General features: G+C 35.5%; 2 protein-coding genes and 2 pseudogenes across 3 annotated transcripts in view; 1 reads left to right on the forward strand and 3 right to left on the reverse strand.

Annotated features, from left to right (window-relative positions):
- Positions 1-24699, forward strand: part of LOC125855112 (probable inactive ATP-dependent zinc metalloprotease FTSHI 4, chloroplastic) — a 460535-nt gene that overhangs the window by 189735 nt on the left and 246101 nt on the right. The gene's annotated exons all lie outside the window — the stretch shown is intronic.
- On the reverse strand, positions 3222-4447 carry LOC125855125 (F-box only protein 8-like; annotated as a pseudogene).
- LOC125855124 (F-box/kelch-repeat protein At3g23880-like) lies at positions 6793-16941 on the reverse strand. Of its 2 annotated transcripts, XM_049534805.1 has the most exons (3): positions 15656-16941; positions 15088-15226; positions 6793-8193 (listed from the first exon to the last, which is right to left on the reverse strand). In XM_049534805.1, exon 3 carries the CDS (start codon positions 8160-8162, stop codon positions 6969-6971), a length of 1194 nt encoding a protein of 397 aa, XP_049390762.1. In that variant the 5' UTR covers positions 8163-8193; positions 15088-15226; positions 15656-16941; the 3' UTR covers positions 6793-6968. The 2 variants fall into 2 exon arrangements, with proteins under 2 accessions (XP_049390762.1, XP_049390761.1); XM_049534804.1 differs by lacking the exon at positions 15088-15226.
- Positions 17080-18162, reverse strand: LOC125855713 (putative F-box protein At4g38870; annotated as a pseudogene).

The following is a 24699-nucleotide window of genomic DNA, read 5'->3' on the forward strand; positions in this document are numbered from 1 at the left end:
CATCATCAGAAACAGTTTCTTCTTCATCACTTTGAAAACTATCACAATCAAAATTGTCATAGTAAAGCTCATCCTCTGTTAGCTTATCCGTGAATTTTTTTTTGCCTTTTTCAATATCTTCATACCCTTCATTAAGTCCAACTTCACCTAAAAAAACCTTTTATTTTTTCCTTCTTCTTTCTCCTCCTACTTTCTCTAAACTTTCTCACATCTTTCTTAACAATCCTTAACTCTTCATGCACATCACTTCCATAGTCAGTAGACTGGTTAGAACAAATAGAATCATTGTCTATATCTTCCTCTACATTTTCTTGGGCACTTGGTTCATCTTTTTCTTGAATAGAAGGCTCAGTTCCTTGTTGGACATTAGATCAACCTTCTTCTTCAGTATCAGTCCAATCTATTTAAGAATAACCATCATCAGTTTCTTGTTGGACACCTGCAACCCATCATTCTTAACTCTTTCACTAGATTGAAAGGAAGAAAAGGAACCTAACCTTAGATCTGGGTTTTTTGGTTGTGCAATTAAAGAACCATCAGATTCCCCATGTGCATTAAAAGACTCACCCACTTGACTTAAAGATTGACTAATTTGACCTTCAGTGGAACCCACATCCTCCAGAATAGTGGCATGACACACATAAATATCTAATATGTCCCCATCATGCATAAATAATGCAATGTTACAAATGTCCATGTCATTTTTCAATTCCACCAGATCACCCCTAGAGATGGAATTGCATAAGTTTTTCCTAACTTACTAATCCCAAAAGACTTAGTATAATCTACAAGTTCAAGAATTGACAAATTATCTTTATCCACATTCTCTACATATTCGGTTCTACCCCCAACATATACTGGACCTACCTCACTCATCAAGATACCCCTAAATTTGAACCTTAAGTTGAGGTACTTAGTTGCCACAGTGTCAATCTATAACCACAATAATAATCAATATATTGTACAAGGCAACAACAGCAAAACAAATGCAACAACAGCAAAACAGAGACAACAACCCCAAAACAGAGCCAACAACAGGAAAACAGAGGCAACAAAACCAAATTTTACTCATAAGCATACAATTATACAAGGAAATTATAATATTTAAAAATACAAAAACATAATAGATGAATTGGAATCCTAAAACCCTAAAATATTGATTTTACTTAACAACATACAAATATACATAAGGAAAATACAAAAAAAACTCCAACATTTAACAATATCAAAATAGAATATTGAAATCAAAACCCTAGAATCTTAATTTTACTAAAAAGTCCTAAATTTTTTAACTAATTACTAGAAACCCTAATATCCATGCATACATAAGCTGAACAAGTTCATAATAATACATTCATTAAGTGAAAATTCTAGTTGAAAACTATCAAACCGATCAATCGGAAACTCAATAAGAAATATATATGGCGAAACCTTAAACGAAAAATAGGGCAAAATTTAAATGAAAAAGTAAAGGTAACAAACAATAATACTTACTTGGTAAGAATTTCAAACAAATCTGAAATTTAATTGATCAACTTCACGTCTAAGAAGACCCAAATCCAGAAAGAGTTCCGCGAAATATGCCCTTTACTCCGTCGATTACACTTCTTATAGAGCCAAAAGCTTTGAAATCGGCAAGAACTTCACGTCGTCGATTACACTTCTTAGAGCTTAGTGAGAAGTTTAGTCCGAAAGTTTTAGGTGAGAAGGTTTGATATTTATTTTTATCATATTTATTTATCTAGGTGGCTAATATTTATCCAGCTGGAAATTCATATCACCACTTTTGTCAACCTATCACGCGCGTGTAGTCACGATTGGAGCAAGTGGACAATAAAAGTGTACGCGATGGAGGAATAAACAAGTTCGGGGGATAATTAAAACGAAATATAATTTAGATGTACACTGAATAAAAAGCTTCAAGTTCAAGGAGGTACTGAGCACTTTTACCTTTTAAAAAAGTAAGATCATTGATTAAATTTTTGCGAGAAAATAATTTTTTTTGAAAAGTAACAAAAGTTATTCTATAGAAGCTAAAAAAGTAGAAAGATATTTTTGAGAAAAAAATGCAATTATAAGTATTTTTAAAAGTATGGCGAAACTAATGATTACTCAATTATTTTTTAGATTTTTACTAAAGGCACTTTTCAAAATAAAATGATTTTAGAGTCTAGTCAAATATCAATTGTTTCTATAATACCTTTTGAAAAACACTTTTAAGAAAAATACACTTAAAACACTTTAAATTGTTTGATTAAATACTAATTGCACTTGAAAAATGGTTTTCAATGTTATTGGTCAAACATAAATTGTTTCTCACTAAAAGTATTTTTTGAAAAATACAAATTATTTCTCGCTAGAAGTACTTTTAAAATTTATTGGTTAAATGCAATCAACCATATGAGTTCGAAATCCAATTATTTACAATCACTATATTACTTGTACCATGTACACTTACGTGTGTAGTTTGGATGCAACAATGGTTCTATTGAGAGGTTGAAGGCAAGGTTAGTAGTGAGAGAAGAAATTCAAAGAGAGGGGATAGATTTGGTGACAGTTTTCTACTTCGAGTTTATAAAAGAAGTACTTTCATTGATTGTCAATTCTTGACTTAGTTCGTCCACCTAATAATTGTACTACTTCATTATTACTTTCACCCACTCCCAAATTTGTTCTCGGAAAAGTATTTCAACATATATTATAATGCACTATGAATTTCTTTTTTATGATGTATACATTTCTATTTTTAAAAAGGAGGAACAAATAAATTTGTTTGAAAAAAAATGTTGTAAAAATATTTTTTTAGTACTTAATAGAGCAAATAGTCAAATACTTCATGTCCCGCATGGGTGTATATTACTTGAAGATTATAATATTGCAAATTGTACAGGATGAAAATTTAAAGGAAAGAAATCCAAGACGCAATGAAGGAGCTCGAGCAGATATATAAAATATCTTCCATGAAAACATTTTCCTTGGTAACGAACACACCCATAGGCTTCAATTAAATATGGATGAACGAGCATCTCCAGAGAGGTAGTCTATCAAATCTTTCAAAACAACATAAAATGCAAGATGTCATGAGAACATAACATATTTCCCCAAAAAGAGTATACGAGCAATAACTCTTTAAGGACAATCGATTCTTCTCGCCTTGAAGGCGTTCTCAGTCTATTTTCTTTCATAGCATGCATAGACACACTCCAAAATGTTAAATGTAGCCATAATCTAGTATCTTCTCATGAATCAATGATCACTGAAGACTCTAAAATGGAAAACTCTAATAGCTCTTACAAGCAATTTTAAGTTCAGCATTATCCTGGACCTGAGTCTCATTTCCTCTCTTTATTAGAGCTAGGCTCTCCTTGTAAGTGAAAACATAAGAGGCAATAAGCCTCAGCTGATTTCCAAGATCTGTAACTTGATTTGTTGTAGGGTCATATAGCACCAGCTGTGAAGTTTCTATCAGTTCAAAAATAATCTTATCATTCTCCCATATATCGTTAGGCAAATGAGCAACATCTATACGAGGTTGAACAGTAAACACTTTGGACCAACTTCCCTCTTGTTTCATTTCATATATGGATGCCATAGGCTTATCACTGACTAACATTGCAAGAGAGTCTCCACGCAATGTCAGCCTCCTCCAGTGTTCACCTGGAATATCTGGGCCTTGCATCTCCCCAAACTGTTCGCTGCCCATGGCAAATGACTGAATCTTGTATATACTATCGAGGCTCCTACAACTCCAATAATAAACCCCGTTCAGATATGTGACGAAATAGAGAGAACCTGACGTAAAACTGGAAGGAAATTCTAGGTTCTTCCATGAGTTATCGCATGAGGAATAGACACAGACATAGACATGAGGGTAACCGCCCTGTTCCTGTCCCTGTCCTTGTCCCTGATTATCAAAGAATACTCGAATCCAAACAACTATATAATCCTGAGTCAACAGGTCAAACCCTAATCTAAATTGATGATCATAGTCACAGAAGAAGTGCTTAATCTCAAAAGGCTCAGGAGGCAGAGGCCAGAACTCTCTGGTGGCAGGATTCCACAAACTCAAGCGGACACCGTATTCACAAAATATTTCCTGCAGTAAGAATAAGCCATTAACTGGGCCAGCAACACACTTGAAATAATCGGTCCTCGGAAGATGGAGAATTTTTTGCTCAGGGGTCACACCCGGAACTATTTATTCAGGGAGCAAGGAGACTACAACAGACTTTACGAGGGTGTGTTCTTCCTTTTATAATTTCAAGTTGCAAATGAGGAGACGGGCACGATTGTTCTTGTGATGAAAATGCTTCTCTATGAAACTGTCACTTTTGATGAGAGCATACCAGTGCTTGCACACACATTTGAAACGCAAGAACAGTTCCACTGGCAACATCAATAAAATATCAACCACAAGATCTTCTGGTAAAGGACAATAACAATCCATACTGGTAGTCCTTTACTCCCCAATCTTTTACCTGGAAATAGACACAGATCTCTCGTTTAGAATAAATAGAATGACACAACTTACAAACATATTTCAAAGAGAACAGATCTACAAAACATTCATTATTAATAGAACAAAAGTGCAACAAAGAAATCAAGCAGCAATGTTACCATGTACTCAAACTTAGCCAATACCGTCATATTAAGACTCACACCCAAAAGCTAGCTCATATGGAGGAAGGTTGCTCAAGCAGGATCTCGTCCCGGTCCAATGTCGGATCACTCTCATCAATAAACAAACACATGTATGGTATACATTTGTCGACTATTTTTTTTTTTTTTTTGGATGAGCAACTCTATTTATGTTAATTTCCATAGGAAATTGAAAACATGGGAATTCATACTAAAGAACTAGTCATTTGGTTTTCTAGTATTTTCATTAGCCCATCAATGGTTTTGTTTTTGTTCTACACCTCAACAAACTTAGCATATGCAGCCATTTTGCAGACATAGACATGTACCGGTTCATCTCAGAATACTCGAATCAATCTCAAAAGGCACAGAGACCGGTTTTAGGGATGGCACCCCCTCTGTTAATGTCAATTTCCCTAGAAAAGCGAACAGATGTAAATTAATAGAAGACTAGTAAAGAACTGGCCGTTTGCTTCTCTAGACTTTTCATTAAGCCAATCAATGATTTCCCTTTTGCTTTCCTCTACATCTCAGCTTAGCATATACAACAATTATGCAGGTAATTTACGGACCATAAAGCAATAAAAGGTTGTCCGGTTAGTAGGTGAGTTACTCATGTACTAAAATCAGCCTAACTAGTACCATGTTTAGTAGCATTTCAGTTGTTATAAATAAAAGAGAGAAGTATTAAAAACACCCTGAACAAATTATATTTTTGTTACATTCCCAAACTATTGACAGCCTTAAAAATACCCCTCTACTTGACTAACTAAACTTAGATACACCCCCAATCTGTCACATGACATAGCAAGTGGTCTCAAACTCTTGTAGGAGCATAGGGCTCTTAATAAAAAACCGAGAGAAGTGTTGAAAGCACCTAAACTTAGCGATAATTTAGGGGTATATTTCACCCATGTTGCTAGATCGAGGGTGCATTTAAGTTTAGTTAATCATGTAAAGAGGTATTTTAAAGGTTGTCAATAATTCGGGATGAAATTAATAATTCGCACCCAATTTAGAAGTGTTTTTACTACTTCTTTCTAAATAAAACTCAGCACACCAAGTACGGTATTCGATTTCCGGTTTAAACAAATATATGTATAAGTTATAAAGAAACCATGTGTATGATTTATGCAAGGTAGAAGATGGAATAACCAAACATGGCATAACTAATACCTGCATTAATTCTAACTAGCAACCAAACAACCCCTTAATTACAAACCCCTTTCGACTAACATCAACAACACTTAGGAAATTTAGCAAGTTTAACTTGGCACATCTTGCAAGTATTTCTAAAAGTTGAATTTTTAGTGTGAAGCAGTCTCATTACTACACCACAACCCATGTTGATCTAAAAGTTGAAATTTAAAAGACAGCAAAGAATGGTCAAAATTGGGCAGGATATAATTTAGAAGTGAAACCCTACATCACCAAATTCAAAAAAAAAAAGTATTACCGAAAGAAACTGAAATCTAACCTAATAAAGGTGACGAAGAAGAAGTGCTGGCGATTTTGAGAGAAAAATGCAGAAACGAGATAGATGGTATCTCCTTCCTTCTCTCTTTAAGAGCTTTTGGGTTTAAGCTTAAAACTAAATATTTATACCAAGAATAATTATTAAAAAATGTATTGTGAGTAAAATAACTGTTTAGTTAATTACTTTTTTTAAAAAAGTTACATTTCAATAAGAGATCCCTTTCAATAATTTTAAAAAAATGCGGCTTTTCTTCTCACCATTAATGGAGTCCCTATTGTTCCCCTCGAAAGAATTCAAAATCACCTCTAAACAATCCCAAGTTTTAAATATGAAATCCTCTCAATATTTCAAGTCTTTTGATATATAAATTTACTAGAAACGATTCATCTTTACACTACATGGAGAAGAAGGAAAAGAAGAGAATGAAGAAGAAGGACCAGCAGCAACAACAACAGACGACGAAGAAGATCAAGATGAAGAGAAGTAATAGCAGCTGAAAACGTTTATTTGCCTGAAGTATGTAGTTTTTGAATCTTGGAGGTGTTACACATGATGTTGAATCGATCTCCGTTTTTCTTCAAGGACAATCGATTCTTCACACCTCAAAAAGCGTTCTGTATTTTTCTTTTCATTCATAAAAATAAGTACTCCAAAATGCTACATGTCGCCATACAAATCTTGCACTAATCACGTGATAGAAAAATACCACAAGTGTTTTTTCGTCAACATAATAACAAACAATTTTAAATTCAAACACAATGTTACAATGAGGTAGCATAACAGCTAATGTCACAAAAATCTTATTTATTACTAGAAAAATCTGTGTCCAAACCAAGAACCGAACTATTTAAGTTCATCTTGCGTAAGGCGGACCCCTAATAGTAAACAAAGACTTGTCATCAGTTGATCTGACACTGAAGAAGTGTTCAATTTGCTCGACAACATTATCCTGGTCCTGAGTTTCATCTCCGTTCTTTATTAGAGCTAGGCTCTCCTTGTAATTGAAAACACAATTTGTTCGGTCCATTTGAATTCCAAGATCTGTAACCTCACTTGTTGTAAGGTCATATAGCACCAGCTGCTTAGTTTCTCTAATTTCGAAAACAATCTTATCATTCTCCCAGATGTCGCGAGGCCAATGAGGATCTATACTAGGTTGAACAGTAACAACTTTGGACCAACTTCCCTCTTGTTTCATTTCATATATGAATGTCATAGACCTATAACCAGCCAACATTGCAAGCGAGTCGCCACGCAATGTAAGCTTCTTCCGGTATTCATTTGGAATAACTGGGAGTTGCATCTCCCCAAACTGTTCGCTGCCCATGTCAAATGAGTGAATCCTGTACATCTCATTTACACGCAATGAACGCCAATAATAAACCCCATTGAGATAAGTGGTGTCAAAGGGCAAACCTGAGGTATAACTGGGAGGGAATTCTAGGTTCTTCCATGAGTTGTTGCATGAAGAATAGACACAGACAGAGACATGAGGGTAAACGCCATGTCCCTCATAATCTCGAATCCATACAACCTTATAATCTTGAGTCAACAGGTCAAACCCCAACCCGAATTGATGATAATGATCTGAGAAAAAATGCTCAATCTCAAAAGGCGCAGAAGGCAGAGGCCGAATCTCTCTGGTGGCAGGATTCCATAATCCCAAGCGGACACCTTCATTATAAATTTGTTCCTGCACTAAGAATAAGCCATAAACTGGGCCAGCAACACACTTGATACCAGATACATTCGGAAGGTGAAGGAGAACTTTTTGTTCAGGGGTCACATCCGGAACTATTTTTTTTGGGAGCAAGGAGAACACCACAGACTTTACGAAGATGGGTGCGATCTTTGTTATTTTGAAGTCGCAGACAAGGAGACGGGCACCATTGTTCTTCTGATGAAAATGTTTCTCTTTAAAACTCGCACTTTTGATGAAACCATACCAGTGCTTGCACACACATTTGAAACGCAAGAGTGATTCCACTGGCAACCTCGATAGAATATCAACCACCAGATCTTCTGGAAAATGACACTGACAATCCATACAGATGGGCGTTTACTTCCCAATCTTTTACCTGGACATATAAGCAGATCTCTTGCTTAGAATAAACAGAATGAAACAACTTACAAGCATATTGAAAGAGAACAAATCTAGAAAACATGAATTAATAGAACAGAAGTTCAACAAAGAAATCAATCAGAAGTGTTACCATGTTATCAAACTAAGCAAAAAAGAGTAGATTACACATTTGGCCGCTCAGCCAAAAGTACGTAACATCCACTAGTCAATACTCAAATTAGGACTGACACTCCAAAAACTAGCTCAAAGGATTGCCCAAACCTTACAAGCAGTCCAGAAATCTCGTCTCGATCCGGTGTGGGGTCATTTTCATCAGCAAATACCCATATATCACATGTACGGTATACATCTGCCGACTATTTTTTTTCAATGGGCAGCTATTTATGTTATTTCTGTAGGAAAATGGAAAGATGGGAACTCATACAAAAGAACTAGTTTAGTTTTCTATTGTTTTCATTAGCCAATCAATGGTTTTCTTTTTTTTTTTACTCTCCATCTCAATTAAGCAAATACAACTATTTTGCAGGTAATTTAAGCAGCATGAAACAGTAAATACCACACCCTTTTCCATTAACATCAATCCACAACACTTGGAAACGGAAGAAGGTTTTTTTATTGGTTAACTTTATGGACCATTGGTCCTTTTATTACTCATAAGAACGCATCATTCAAGCATTGGGACGATGATAGAGAAGTCTATCAGCCCAATCTAGACAAATGAAAGAGGCCCAAAAAAGGAACTTGGTCTAAGAGACCGAGTTCTTGCCTTCTCCCCCAAATAGGGTTTCCTAAAAGAAGCTACCTATTCCACACTCTCCTATAACCCGCCGCTTCCATGTTTTTGTCTCCATTGAGGTATATCACTATCCAAAGCTTAACTTAGCACATCCTGCAGATATTTTTAACAATTGAAAGTCGGAAGATGCTAAGAATGGTCTAAATGGGGGTGGATCCAATTTAATTAAGAGTAAAATCATTACCATTAATATATAAGCACATCTATGTTGGTCAGACAATTCATAAATATTGCAAAGCGCAGTTCAGATCCACCAAAAGTAATAATGCATTTTTGGAGGATCTGACATGAGTGCGGCAACAATTTTTGGAGATTAAGAATAGATGTGTAACTCTAACCAGCAAAGCCCTAATTTAGGAGTAAAATCCAACATCACAAATAGTAAAAATTCTAAACAAACGAAGAAAAAGAAGAGTATTTAGAAAGAAAGAGAAATCTAACCTAGTAAAGTTGATGAAGAAGAGTCAGTGCGATTGTGAGAAGGAAAAGATGGAGAAAAGTGCAGAAATGAGATGATATCTCCTTCCTTCTTTGTCAATTTATACAACTCGTTATAATCCCTTTATTTAATGTTCTAAATATATTTATATAATGTATATAGACGTTTCTTAACATAATATACATAATACAATCATAGGTGGAGATATTTAGGGATTTTGTGATTTTATTTCCTTAGATAGATTTACTTTTACACCAACAAATAGCTCACTATTGGAATAATACGATAAGGAGATTTTCATCATTGTCTCTTTTTTTTTTAAGACAAGGGAAACCCGTAGCCGCTACCCTTTGGGTGCGCACAGGGTAAAACCTCTGCTCCTATGCAATAGCTCGCAAACTACACAGGAGAGGTAACCTGCACTAGGTAAGCCCGGTGCGACGAGCTCGACCCAAAAGGCAAACCCCTTGATTTCGCTGGCAAGGGGTTTCGAACTTGAGACCTCCAACATGAAAGTTCCAAGTCCAAACCACTGGGCCACCCCAAAGGGTAATTTTACATGGTATCAAAGCCAGGTACACCCCGGTATGGGCTCTCCATCCACGCTGCCTTTGGTCTGGCGTGAAAGCAGTGTTTAAGTGGGTAAAGTCCCACAAGGTTGGGGATATGGATTTGTGCAATCCTCCACTCCTGAGCTAACTTTTGAGGTTGTTAGGCTAAGGTGACATATCTTTACATGGTATTAGAGCATCGTTCTAATGACTTTGGCTCAGAATATTGATCGTAAGTTAGCTATGGTACAAAGGAGGTACCTGGGGCTTGGGATTTCAATCTCACAGTCGTTCTAGAGAGGACCGTCTCATCACGATCTATAGAACCGGTGGTCGGCAGATAAGCGTCGAGTCTCACGCGTCGGAATACTACTTCTGGCAGTTTCTGTGTTGGACGTGCGTATGGCTTCCGAACAGACCAGGTTTCCAGTAACACCATCACCTTGATATTTTCGATCAAAATTTGGTGGTCTCGTGTTCAACAGACCTCGGTTGGAAAGGTTTCAAAACACTCCAGGTTTCGTCAACTTGGTTTTCTTTGGGCCAAATCACTTGATGTCTTATATGTTGATTTTGGTGTCTGGTTACTTCTGAATCTCCATCTTCTTGGTAGAATTTCACTGTGAGTCTCTAGATTGTTGACTGTTTATTCTTAGTGAAGAATTATATGTTGATTGGGTCCAGCAAGTTCTATGAATTGTTGAGCTTTTGGAGATCTATTGAGGTATTTCTATTTGGTGCAATTTTGTTGGTTTCCAATTATTGGTAAGGTTATAGAGAACTGTTGGGGTATTTCTGGTTAGTGCAATTTTGCTGGTTTCCTCACTCCGTTAATTTGTTTGGAAAATGGCTGATGTGATAAAATAACTCAAAGTTCTAAAGTTGTTGCTTCTGACAATATGATTTGGTTCGGAGAGCAATTTCCTAATTTATCTCAATATCAGAAATCACTTAAAGAAATCCAATACAGGTAAGGCTTTTGCTAAGTTGGATAAAACGTGTCGTGTCACCTTCTCAAGTCTCAGTCTGTTGCATGCTCCAGTGTTGTGTCTCCATTTGAAGCACATTGTCAATTGGGACACCCTTCTCTACCTTAGTTGAAGAAGCTATGCCCTCAATTTCAGAAGATTTCTACATTGGAATGTGAGTCTTGTCGATTTGCAAAACAATATCACATTTTGCCAATGGAGCCTAGGGTGTTTGGAAGCACATGTTATTCGAGATGTTCGACCATTTGTTACCAAGTTGGATCCCAAGGCATTGAAGTGCGTTTTCTTGGGCTACTCTTGTCTTCAGAAGATATATCGATGTTATTCTACTGAATTGGCAAATATTTAGAGTCAACTAATGTAGTATTTTTAGAGACTACACCATTCTTCTATACACCTCCCATTTCTACAATTCAGGGTGAGGAAGACGAGTGGTTAGTCTATCAAGTTACCCTTACAAGCCATAGAACCGATGGTCGGCAGAGCGTTGAGTCTCACGCGTCGAAGTACTACTTCTGGCAGTTTCTGTGTTGGACGCATGTATGGCTTCCGAATCAGACCAGGTTTCCAGTAACACCATCGCCTCGATATTTTCAATCAAAAGTTGGTGGTCTCATGTTCAACAAACCTCGGTTGGAAAGGTTTCAAAACACTCCAGGTTTCGTCAACTTGGTTTTCTTTGGGCCAAATCACTTGACGTCTTATATGTTGATTTGGGTGTCTGGTTACTTCTGAAAAAGTAGTCACCGAAATGATGGCACGATGCTACACAAATTAGATATAGAAAGTAGTCACTAGAATGATGGCACAATGCTACACAAATTGAATAAGAAAAAGTAGTCACTTGAAAGATAGCACGGTGCTACACAAATACCGACGGATATAGGGTTGACACAAAACAGTCCTACAAAGTCATTGGAAATTGACTCATGATGACCTGTCTGACAGAGTTTACTTCCCCTGAATAAGGGGTGTTCATGCATATATCATTGATGTCACTTTTGTTAAAATAATTATTGCCAGACGGGCAGCATTTATGGGTAATAGCCACCCCCTCCGCCCGGCAGCAGAAGATCTTTGATTTTCTACCAAGATCGTAGAGGCTCTGATACCATGTGAGAAATATAGGAAAAGAATATTATTGAATTGTTGTTGTGTCTACATTATTACATTGAGACCCTATTTATAGACAGTACAATACAACCCTTTACTAAGTAGGATACTATTTACTAATCCTATTTCTATTCCTATTCTATTCTAAATAAGATTGCATAAACCTATTCCTATTCTAAGTAGGATTGTATATACCTATTACTATTCTAACAGAGAGCAATTTCCTAATTAATCCCAATATCAGAAATCACTTAAAGAAATCTGATACAGGTAAGGCTTTTGCTAAGCTGAATAAAACCTGTAATGTCACCTCTTCAAGTCTCAGTCTGTTGCATGCTCCAGTGTTGTGTCTCCATTTGAAGCGCATTGTCAATTGGGAAACCCTTCTCTACCTTAGTTGAAGAATTTATACCCTCAATTTCAAAATATTTCTTCATTGGAATGTGAGTCATGTCGATTTGCAAAATACTATCACATTTCGTCAGGTCCAAGGGTTAATAAACAAGTTTACTCAGTTTTTGAGCTAGTTTTTTCTAATGTTTGGGACCATGTCCTATTGTTTCTGAAATTGAGCATAAATATTGTCACTTTTATAGATGATTTTTCTCGATAACTTAGATTTACTTTATAAGAGTCAATCTGAAGTGTTCACTTACTTTCTTTTTTTTTTATGACAAGGGAAACCCGCAGCCGCTACCCTTTGGGTGCGCACAGAGTAAAACCCCCGCTCCTATGCAATAGCTCGCAAACCACATAAGAGAGGTAACCTACACTAGGCAAGCCCGGTGCGACGAGCTTGACCCAGAAGGCAAACCCCTTGCTTTCGCTGGCAAGGGGTTTCGAACTTGAGACCTCCAACATGGAAGTCCCAAACCCAAACCACTAGGCCACCCTGAAGGGTAACCAACCTGAAGTGTTTACTTACTTTTCAGCATTTTGTGCTAAAGTCAAAACTCAATTTAATCACGCGTACTTGTTGCATATTCTAAGGAGTGATAATGCAAAAGAATATATGTCAAAATTATTTTGATCCTACATGAGACAACATGGTATTCTCCATCAGTCTTCATGTGTGGATACACCCTCTCAAAATGGAGTTCTTGAAAGGAAGAATAGGCATTTACTAGAGACAACTCGGACACTTTTGTTCCTATTGAAAGTCCCTAAACAATTTTGGCAGATTCCAATCTCTACAAATTATTTTTTGATTAATCGCATGCCCTCTGGCGTGCTTGCTGATGATGCCCCTTACAATGTTCTCTTTCCAAACAAGTTACTATTTTCGATGGAGCCTAGGGTGTTTGGAAGCACATGTTATATTCGAGATGTTCGACCATTTGTTACCAAGTTGGAGCCCAAGGCATTGCAGTGTGTTTTCTTGGGCTACTCTTGTCTTCAGAAGATATATCTATATTATTCTACTAAATTTTGGCAAATATCTAGTGCCAACTGATGTAGTATTTTTAGATACTACACCATTCTTCTATACACCTCCTATTTCTACAATTCAAGGAGAGGAAGATGAGTGGTTAGTCTATCAGGTTACTCACTCATACAGAAAAAAAGGTTCTCTATTGATTCAGAGCAATCAAAGGACGTTGTTCCTCTATCTCTTAGTTCTTCTATTGAGCATTCTACATTTGCTCCATCTTTGTCAGCACGATGGCCAATTGTTCAAGTTTACCGAAGAAGTCGAGAAATTGATTATACATCTCCTACATCAATTCCTTCATCATCGGATCCTCCTCCAGTATTACTCTTCAAAAAAGTACACATCAGTGCAAATCTACATATTCCATTGTTAATTTTGTTTCTTATGCCACTTATCTTATGCATCTAGTTGCTTGATTTCCTTTATAGAGTTATCTCAGTACCCAAACAGTGAAGATCTTGAATAATCCTAAATGACATGATGCAATGCTTGAGGAGATACATGCTTTAGATGAGAATCACTCATAGGATTAGGTGGATTTACCCAAAGGAAAGAAGACGATAGGATGCAAGTGGGTTTTTGCAGTCAGTTAGTCTTGATAGCTCTATCGCAAGACTTAAGGCGAGACTTGTGGCTACAGTCTATACTCAGACTTAAGGGGTGGATTATTTCTCCTCAATAGCCAAGCTCACCTCTGACCGCTTGTTTATTTCCTTGGCTACTACTCAGCATTATCCCTAACATCAGTTAAATATCAAGAATGTGTTCCATCATAGTGATCTCTTTGAAGAGGTGCATATGAAGCAAACACCTGGTTTTGTTGCTAAGGGGAGTATGAAAAAGTTTGTTATCACAAAAAATCTCTACATGGTCTAAAGCAGAGTCCTCGGGCTTGGTGTGACAATCAGGCTGCTCTACACAATGCCTTAAATCCAATGCATCATGAGAAAACAAAACATATTGAGGTCGATTATCACTTTGTCCGTGAGAAGATTCAAGAGAATATGATTTCTAATGGCAATGTGAAGATAGGAGAGCAATTGGGTGATATTTTCACGAAGGCTTTAAATGGAACCGGGTGGAATATCTTTGTAACAAGTTGGGCATGATTAATATTTATGCTCCAACTTGAGGGGGAGTGTTACATAATGTATATATGTACATCTTAATATAATATACATACCACGATCAAAGGGAGAGATATTTACGGATTTTATGATTTTATTTCCTTAGATAGATTTGTACTTGTAAATTTGCAAATAGCTCACTCTAGGAAAATACAAGGAGATTTTCTCCATTATCTCTTTATCTTACAAATATCTTTATTTTATTAATTCAAAATGATAGATCAAATAAAATATATAAAAAGCTTTAAGCAAATAAAAAATAAGAAATTTACAAAAGGATATATATATATATACACACACACACTAAACAAGCACCCAAGGGTGTGGCCTAGTGGTCAATGAAGTGGTTGAGAACCCTGAGGTCTCAAGTTTAGAACTCAATGGAGACAAAAAACAGTAGGTGATTCTTTCCATTTGTTCTAGTCTTGATGGACAGAGTTACCTGGTACATGTTGCGGGTAGGATGGCCCGGACACCACGGTTGTCCAAAATATATATATATTAGGCTGGTACATCTTGCTAGTAAGATGGCCTTGACACCACGGTCGTCCAAAATATATATGCATGTGTTCAGTTTTTTCCTTTAACCATCATTTTGTAAGTACATCAAAGGTCAAAATATATATAAAGAGATGTAAGTAGATAGTTCTTTTACACCAGCTTATCCGAAATGTTTTTAATGGGCAGCCTAAATAACAAAGAGAATTTCTATGAATAATAATCTGGAAGAACCCGTTTATCACTTTGTGCATCGAGCTATTATTTTTCTCCTTCAAAGTCTGTAACATCTCAAATATATTCTGTCATTTTTATTTATGATTAGTTAGTGCATCTCTTTTACTCACTCTTCAACCAGTCAAAAATTTAGAAATGAGATGTTGTTCATCTATATTATATGTCTTACTTTTAGTCCCTCTCTCTCAGTCCTATCATGACAATATGGATAAAGGGTCCAGCTGCTAATGATATTAGCGTATATTCACTTCAAAAAAATTGGCAACAGAATTTACCGTTTGGCACAAGCGCAACTTAGGCTTGTTCAAAGTTGGTTTGAAGGAGAGCTTGAAGTGATAGAAAAGTTGGCAAAGTGGAGGCCTCTGCTATTGAAATTGACGATTTTTTGCTTGCCATAAACACTTCTAAATCCTGAAGCTGAAGAGAAACCTACATTAAAGAGTAAACTATCAGAATCACCAGTCTAGAACTCAAAAAGAACATTTGAAGAAGCTAATTTCAGGTCCCTGAATTCTTTTCAGGTAAAGGGTAAAAAAAATGCCTAGACTATGCCAAATGGAATAATTCCGCTCTCCCATAAAAAAAGATTCTCGTTCCTACCCGTGTGTTACCAAAGTGCCTCAATTTTTACCTTTATGGGTTAATGGCAGCAGCTAAACGACAAATTTATACCATTCACAAAGTCCAAGATCAAATTCAACCTTTTCCATTGACCCCCTTTAACAGGAGAATCCATTTCTGGCATTTGTCCCAAAAACACAATAACATTTGTTGATCGCTTTTTAAGTTATTTGTAGTATAGATTCACATAATCAAGTAGAATAGAACCATATAAAGAAAAACAGAAAGCCCCATAAGAAAAGCTTTAAAGAAGATAACGACTTATAAGAAATATCAGCAGAAGTAAGTCTCACCTTTGAAGAGAGTATTTGCAACGCCAATATCAGGAACTGAAGCAACAACAACAGAGAAAATTAAACAGAGTAAATCAAAGTGAGGAAGAGGATTGAAAATACAGTGTAATGACAAATCAAGTGTTGATTGCCAAGTTTTACAATGACCTGCGTCATTCCGTAAAGATATATACATATGGACATGACACTGTATCACAACTATAGGCCAAAATATGCCAAAATTTGGTGTACGACTCAGATAACATTGCGTGTAATAACTTGTTAATGCAGTGTTCTTACTCCTTAGCGGCTTATACAAATACCAGACGGGGACCCAACATGCTTCGTTTAATGTAACGATTTTCATTGTAATAATACAACTTAAGCAGTTAAGTACACTTAGCCGCCAAATGCCTCTATATTAACATAGGCAGAACATGTCATATTCAAGTACATATTCAAAATAGATAAACTCCTTTATACCGTTAAATGATATTGACGACCAAATAGTGGTCAAACAAACTGTAAAACCCAAAAACTAATTCATATTGATGCTTAAATAGATACAACAACCAACCATCCACTGTACCAGACCTATTAATCCGAATAGGGATTAATGATCTGCACCCCTAACAGTCAGCAGAGGCTTCCAATCTATTGGTATGATACTGAAGAAGTGTTTATTTTTAAAAAGAGGGGGGGAAATTGGGGGTAGGAGAAGTGGAAATGGGAGAGAGGATAGCAAAATGTGGAATCAAACCCTCACCAACAACGTGAAAGTTCAAGTAACCAACCTACTAACTGAACTAATAAGGTTGTTCAATTTGCTAGACAACATTATCCTTGCCCTGGCTGTCATTTTTTCTCTTTATTTGAACTAGGCTCTGCTTGTAATTGAAAACCCAAGAGCGACCCATGATTAGGTCCAGCTGAAAGCCAAGATCTATAGCTTGTCTTGTTGTGGGGTCATATAATACCAACTGTGAAGTTTCCGTGATTTCGAAAATCATCTTATCCTCCTCCCAGATGCTGCGAGGCCAATGAGCAACTATTTGAGGTTGAACAGTAAGAACTTTGGTCCAACTACCCTCTAGGTTCATCACCCACACATCATATATGGATGTCATTGGTTTACCAGGATCACCAACTAAGATAGCAAGCGAGTCACCACGCAACATAAGCTTTCCCCACTGTGCCTTTGGAATATCCGGGTCTTGCATCTCCCCAAATTGTTCGCTGCCCATATCAAACGAGCATATGCGGAAGATATTGTCTAGACGCAAAGAGAGCCAATAATATACCCCGTTGAGATGTGTAGCACCAATGGGCTCGTGTAAGTTACAACAGTCAGGAAAATCAGGTCTCAGGTTCTTCCATGAGTTGTTGCGTAAGGAATAGACACTGACAAAGCAATTACGGGAAACGCCCAGTCCCCAGTCATCCCAAAATTTTCTAATACATAGAACCTTATAATCTCGAGTCAATGGGTCAAACCCCAACGCAAACTGATCATCAGGATCTTTGAATGGCTGAGGCTCAAAGGACACAGGAGGCAGAGGCCAGAACTCCCTGGTGGCAGGATTCCACAAAGCCAAGCGAGCATTGTCTTCATCCAAAAACGCTGCTTTTTCCACCAAGAATAGGCCATCAACTGGGCCAACAATGGACATGAAATCAGAGACCCTCTGAAGCTGATGGACAGTTTTTTGTTCAGGGGAGACACCTTGAACTATTTTGGCAGGGAGCAAGGAAAAAGCAATGGACTTTGATTTATCCATTAGTGTTAAGTTACAAATGAGTAGATGGGCATGATTATGGTTGTGACGAAAATGCATTTCTACAAAATTTTGAAAAGTGCTCTTAAAAGATTTGTAGTCTTCCCATTTCATCTGCTTTTCATTAGGCAACCAAATGATCCCTCTAAATCACAACTTAGCATATACAGCAATTCTACAAGTAAATACACAACAATTTCGACTAACTTGGAAATGGTTTAACTTAACACAACTTTCAAATAATCCTAGCAATTGAAAAATGCAAAGAATGGTCAAAACATCATTATTAGTACAAATTTGGGCACAACGTATAAATTTTATGGGTAAAAATTCACCAAAGTTGCAATAAATAGTATATGAACTCGTAACTTTAAAAATATAATAAGCTTGTGTTTGATTTGGTTAGACAATATGCAGTTGGTAAATAAGGATCAATATGAAGTCATGATTATAAATGCAATTTGAGATCCCAAATTCTCCAACAACAAAGAAAAAAACATGATTTTTTCGTATTTATGAGAAAAAAAATAGTAACTTAAACAATCCGAATAACAAAACTTCAACTTCAGATCATTATTTCATGTCACATGTCCATACGGTCCTAAGTTCAATGCTAAGAAGTATAAAAGTTGAACCCATAGAGTTTGAATCCCAATGTGAATTGGGATACAAAAACCATAATAGAAACAGAACAACAAAACCCTATATTATCACCAAAATAGAGAAAAATGAAGAGAAATTGAAATGCTAACCTTGTAAGCTGAGGAAGAAGAATGAGAAATGAGAGTAGTGAAGTATCTCCTTTTTCTCTTTCTTTTTCTTTTTATGTTTTATGGTAGAGAAAAATGACATAAACAGTGGCTTAACTATAAGAGTAACTCTGAAGTGATTCTTTAACTATATAATTAACGAATTTAGTTCTTTAAGTGTATAGTTAAGAAACCATTTTAGACCTATTCCTATAGTTAAGAGACTGTTTATGTCATTTTCTCTTTTATGGTACCTACCTACTTTTATTTATATTCTTTTCTATTTTTTTGGAGACTAAGATTTTTATATTTTATTTGTTTTGATTTTTCAAATGGTGTTTGATATTTGTATTGGAGTCCATTTATTTTGGATTCGCATTGGGTAGGACCCATTTGATAAGAATCTTTTAATACTCGTAACTTGAATTTGAGACCTCTAAATTAAGAGAGGAGCAGACTCATCTACTGCACTATAAACTATATAATACTCCCTATGTTCCTAATTACTTGTCCACTTTTCCTTTTATAAGTATCCCTAATTGCTTGTCCATTTTGACAAATCAAGAGAGGACAAAATAATTTTACATATTGTACCCTCAATTAATCACTTTTGAAAAAGGTACAATTTCTTGAAAATCTTAAATTTTTAAGGCAAAATTACTAAACTACACTACATATGTTTACATATTCTCAATTAATCCCTACTCTTTCATAAAAATTCAAAAATCCCTATTTTCCCCCAAACCCTCTATTCTGAAAGAACCCAAAACCCACCTTTCTCATCCCCAAAATCTTGCCTCTAATCTTTTCCCACTACCAAATCAGTTACCGAATTCAAAGCAATTTGATTTTCAAACGATTCTATCTCTATTCAACTATCCAAAGTTCAAAATAGGTATTATCATCTTTTTCATTTTTCTTTCAAAATCAATTTCTGTGTTTCAATCGATTTTGGATCAGTTGTCAAAATGAATCATCCGTCTTTTAATATTGGAATTTCCCAAATAATAACACCTATCAATGATCAAATTCTTGATTCAGAAGACCCCAACTGGGCAGACAGAGGTCTAAAAGTTTACATGCACCGACATTAATGGCAAATCAACTTCTATGAAGAGAAAATCGAAAAAGGAAGTGGGGGAATCATCTAAAGCAAAAGATGCAAAAACTTAAAAGAAAAGGGGTAGAAAGGTTTCCCCTCCCATTTCTCGACCAACACACCCATGGTATGCATTTCTTTTGCTTTTAATTTAGACCTGTCAGTACTGTATCCACCCAACTTTACTTACACATTTCATTCAATTTATAATGTATCTTCTTTCTGTTTGCAGTGAATGCGGAACATATGTAGCTGCTTTTGCTGAATTTCTGAGTGACGAAATGAAGGTCCCATCGATTCCTTTTCAAAGTGACTATCTTCGCTCAAGATATGCAACACTGTAATGGAAATATGGTACCGACAAAGCCAAGGCGGAATACGTTGGCGAGAATGATAATCCTACAAGGCTAAATGTGTTTTCATTCCATTGACAGATGATGAACTGATAAATGTAGAATAGTAGTTTATTTACTGACTTACAGTCAAGATATAAGTTTTATTGTTTTGAAGATACATTAAGTGTTTTGGAGTATTCCTCCCCAGGCCAGGTCAACATTATATTTCTAAGTAATTCATACTTCTAAATTTGAAGAGTTTTTATGTACATAATTTTTATGTCGCTTTTAAATTCGTTTTCAATACATTTTAATACCTTATTAACTTTTGTATATTATAAGTATTATACATATTACTACAGCTTCTACTATAGTGAATCTGATACAAAATTTCCCCAAAATTATCAAATATATGATAAAAAATTGTTTTCACAAATAACAAAATTATATTTTTCACACAACATGGTACAAATTATATCTTATAAGATTGTTACAAATCACAACAGATGATATTAAATCATTATCATTTACATAATATTATGTACATGATACTTAGGTGCTTCAAACATCTCAAATTGATACGATTTTATTATTTCATGCCAAAGTTACAAAGATATTAAGTATCAAATACACAAAATTGATACTAAAATTACTCTAACTTTTTTTAAGTTGATATTAAATTTTCAGAAAATTATTATGTACATGAAACACAATTGCGTCCACAAATATTAAAATTGTATGTATATGATATATAATATTGGTAAAAAATACAACTTCCGATACTCTATTATTAGTAGATACAAAATTTAGAAGAAAATATTATGTATATGATATATCATTGCTTCAAATGATACCTTTTTTACATGTTGTCTCTTTTAACTTTGGCACACATCGTTACAAAGATATTAAGTATCAAATACACAAAATTGATACTAAAATTACTCTAACTTTTTTAAGCTGATATTAAATTTCCAAAAAATTATTATGTACATGAAACACAATTGCGTCCACAAATATCAAAATTATATGTATATGATATATAATATTGATAAAAAATACAACTTCCGATACTCTATTATTTGTAGATACAAAATTTAGAAGAAGATATTATGTATATGATATATAATTGCTTCAAATTAAATAATACATTTTTTACATGTTGTCTCTTTTAACTTTGGCACACATCACATCTATTGATACTATTATTCTATCCCATACAACATTTACGAACAATTAAGTATCAGACACACAACAATGTATACCAAACTAACTTTATCAGAAATTAACAATAAAAAAATGTAGCCAGAATTCAAAACATAACATTTTTCATTTATTGCATCATGAAATAGGAATCACAAATTTTCAATTCAACAATGCTTAGAGCCTTTGCGTCCCTTTTTCCACCTTCAACACACACAATTGCACCTGTTGTTGCATCAACATTTTGTATCTCTTCATCACTTTTATCCGATGTATTAATGCATAGTGGATACAAACCAAATCCTACCTCGTGTTTCTTCACTTCTATGTACAATTTCACCCCCATATCATTCTGAATACACAATGGAGATTAATTACCTTCTACGATGTATCTGATCTCCACATTTTTTTTTTGATTCATCAACATTCAATTTTGCTGCAATTGTTGAATTAAGATTAACGAACGAAATATTTTCCCCAACCACTATGCCATCACTTCTGTATTGCTCGTATCTAACATCACTTTCCCATATTCCTGAATGCCTTAACAAGATTGAAATATTCATTACAAATCTTCACCAAAAAATGCGCTGCAATTTTTTTTGAATCAGCCTTCCAGAGCTTTCTGCAAAATAGGAAGAGAGAATTTCAAAATTTGAAATTTTAGTTCAGTAATCGTTTTATGAATGACTGATTTGTAGATGAAAGAAACGTATGCGTGAATTGTGGAAATCAATTTTTATTTCTGTTTTAAATTCCTTATTTAACGCACTAAACTGATAAAATCCCCTTTTTAACGCACTAAACTGATAATTACAGCTTCTAAATTAAAGTATCCGCTCGCATATTAAAGTATCCGCAAGACAATAAAATAAAGGGAATTTTGTAATTTATGAAAAACTAGGGATAGGAAGTAATTTGTTTATTATACTATGTGCTTTGTATAATTTTTACAATTTTTAATCCATTCACTTCATAATTAATAGGGGTGAAAGGGTAAACTCATTATGTCAATAATTGCTTTCTTAATAGATGTATCAATTCAAAAGTGGACAAGTAATTAGGGACAAAGGGAGTACAACTCAATGATAACCAACATTGGTTGTGGTGCACTGGTGGGACTATTTCACTCTTGACCAGAAGTCTCGGGATCGAGCATATAGAGAAAATTTTGTTAGGAGTGTCACCCTCGAATGGACACTACAGTGCGCGAACGGGTTCTAGATGAGAAAATTTTGTTAGAAGCGTCACCTCGAATGAGTTATGCAGTGCGCGATCTAAATTTAGTCAAGGTTCCAATGCGGACTCCGAACATTGAGTGAGTGTAACGACCCATTTGATCCTTTTGAGTACTAGAGCTTTTTATTTTCATAAAATACTTTTCGTTAGATTTTAAATGGGTATTTTAGACTATTCATAACCACAATTATGAATTTAGTGGGGTAGTTTTAATAACTAACTTAGTTGATGGTTAAAGAAATAACATTAAAATTAGTAGTGATCCATTTTTATAATTCGTTACATATAACAATTAGGTTAGTAAATAATTTGTTGAAATAAAGAAGACAAATTAGATTCTTGAACGTAAAAACAAATTGAGAAGAGGGCATATTTGTGCGCCGACTACAGGGATCAACCGTGTGTTCTCGTATTGGTAAGTTTCTTTATTAATTGTTGGGAAAATGCATAAGTACCCCCCCCCCCAGCCTATGCCCGAAATCCCAGAGACACACCTAACCTATACTAAGGTCCTATTACCCCCCCCCCCCCGAACTTAATTTATCTATAATATTCTACCCCTTTTCGGCCTACGTGGCACTATCCTCGAAAAAAATATCAACATGCTCTGGGCCCACAAGACAGTGCCACGTAGGCCAAAAAGGAGTAGAATATTACATATAAAATAAGTTCGGGGGGGTAATAGGACCTTAGTAAAGGTTAGGTGTGTCTCTGGGATTTCGGGTATAGGCTGGGGGGTACTTATGCATTTTCCCTTAATTGTTTAAAATATATATGTTTAAAATACGGTATTAAATAGTCTAAGGAGGTAATAGGTCCTCATGAAAGTTTAGTATCACAACAGCAAATCCAACCAAAGTTGAAGTATTTTTCAGACTCTTATCCCTATATAGAATGAATAAAGTTGCAAGAAAGTGAAGGTACTGGATACCACACATAATTTTAGTAGCTCGTTATAAATTATGTTTTGATATATGGAGATAGGTAATTAAATATTAGGTGTATTGTATTAGTTGAATACCATTAAAGTTATGTTAATTGGAGGAATTAAGACTTACCCTTAGGGTTAAACTATAGGAAAATTGATTATGGAATCTGGTGAATTTGTGGGTCTAAGCTAGACATATATTAACATGGGTGTCTATAGACTCGTTAGCTTACAAATTATGCATACTTGATAGATTGGAAACATTCGGAGGCGTTAAGGAAGGGGAAGGCATTGGAGAAGTAGCTTGTCTGACGTTAGTTCTTCGGTGGAGGTAGGTTATGGTTTATTCTATTTGATAGATAGACTCTTAATAGTGAATGATATGCATTGAATGATATTGTGAAGTTCTCTATGTACTTGATTGTATGATTGTGTAGCTTGGTTGTGTGGTTTGTGATTGGTCTGAAATCCTGAGACCGTGGAATTTATAATCTTGAACTCTCTCTATCGAAGTGATGCCTTGAATAAAGAAGACTTGATGAAATACTGTTAATTAATTGAAAAGTGGTGATAATAAATGATAAATTAATGATATTATTGAATCGGAGTGTCACGTTCCGACACGGTATAATTGGATCGAAGTGTCACGTTCTGACACAGTAACATTAAAGGAAAAAGATATTGAATTAACTTAATGTACTCAATCTCAAAGAACTCAATTCCCAAATTAGTTTGGTTTGGAGGCATGAGTCCTCATATGTGATCTTGATATTGTTGAGTGATTACGTACGTACTTACTTTAGTGTTATTGACACTGGTTCATGTGTTTGTTGTTTGCCACCTGCTAAGTGTCATAGTTGATTTCATACTATTATTCATTACATATTAGTTTCTATTTTGGGTTGGCCGATGATATCTACTCGGTATATGTTGCCCTGTACTGAGCCCTACTTGTATTTTTCTTTGTTTTCTTTTGTGGAGTGCAGCGAGTGTACTAGTGACTTCGACTCGCCCTCAGCTCTAGCCAGTCTCCAGCACATCAGGTTTCAGGGTGAGCTATTCATTCCAGCTCGTGTTGGATTCTCTTGGTCGTGACATGAT

The sequence above is a fragment of the Solanum stenotomum genome, chromosome 2 (assembly GCF_019186545.1).
Source record: "Solanum stenotomum isolate F172 chromosome 2, ASM1918654v1, whole genome shotgun sequence".
Taxonomy (NCBI): domain Eukaryota; kingdom Viridiplantae; phylum Streptophyta; class Magnoliopsida; order Solanales; family Solanaceae; genus Solanum; species Solanum stenotomum.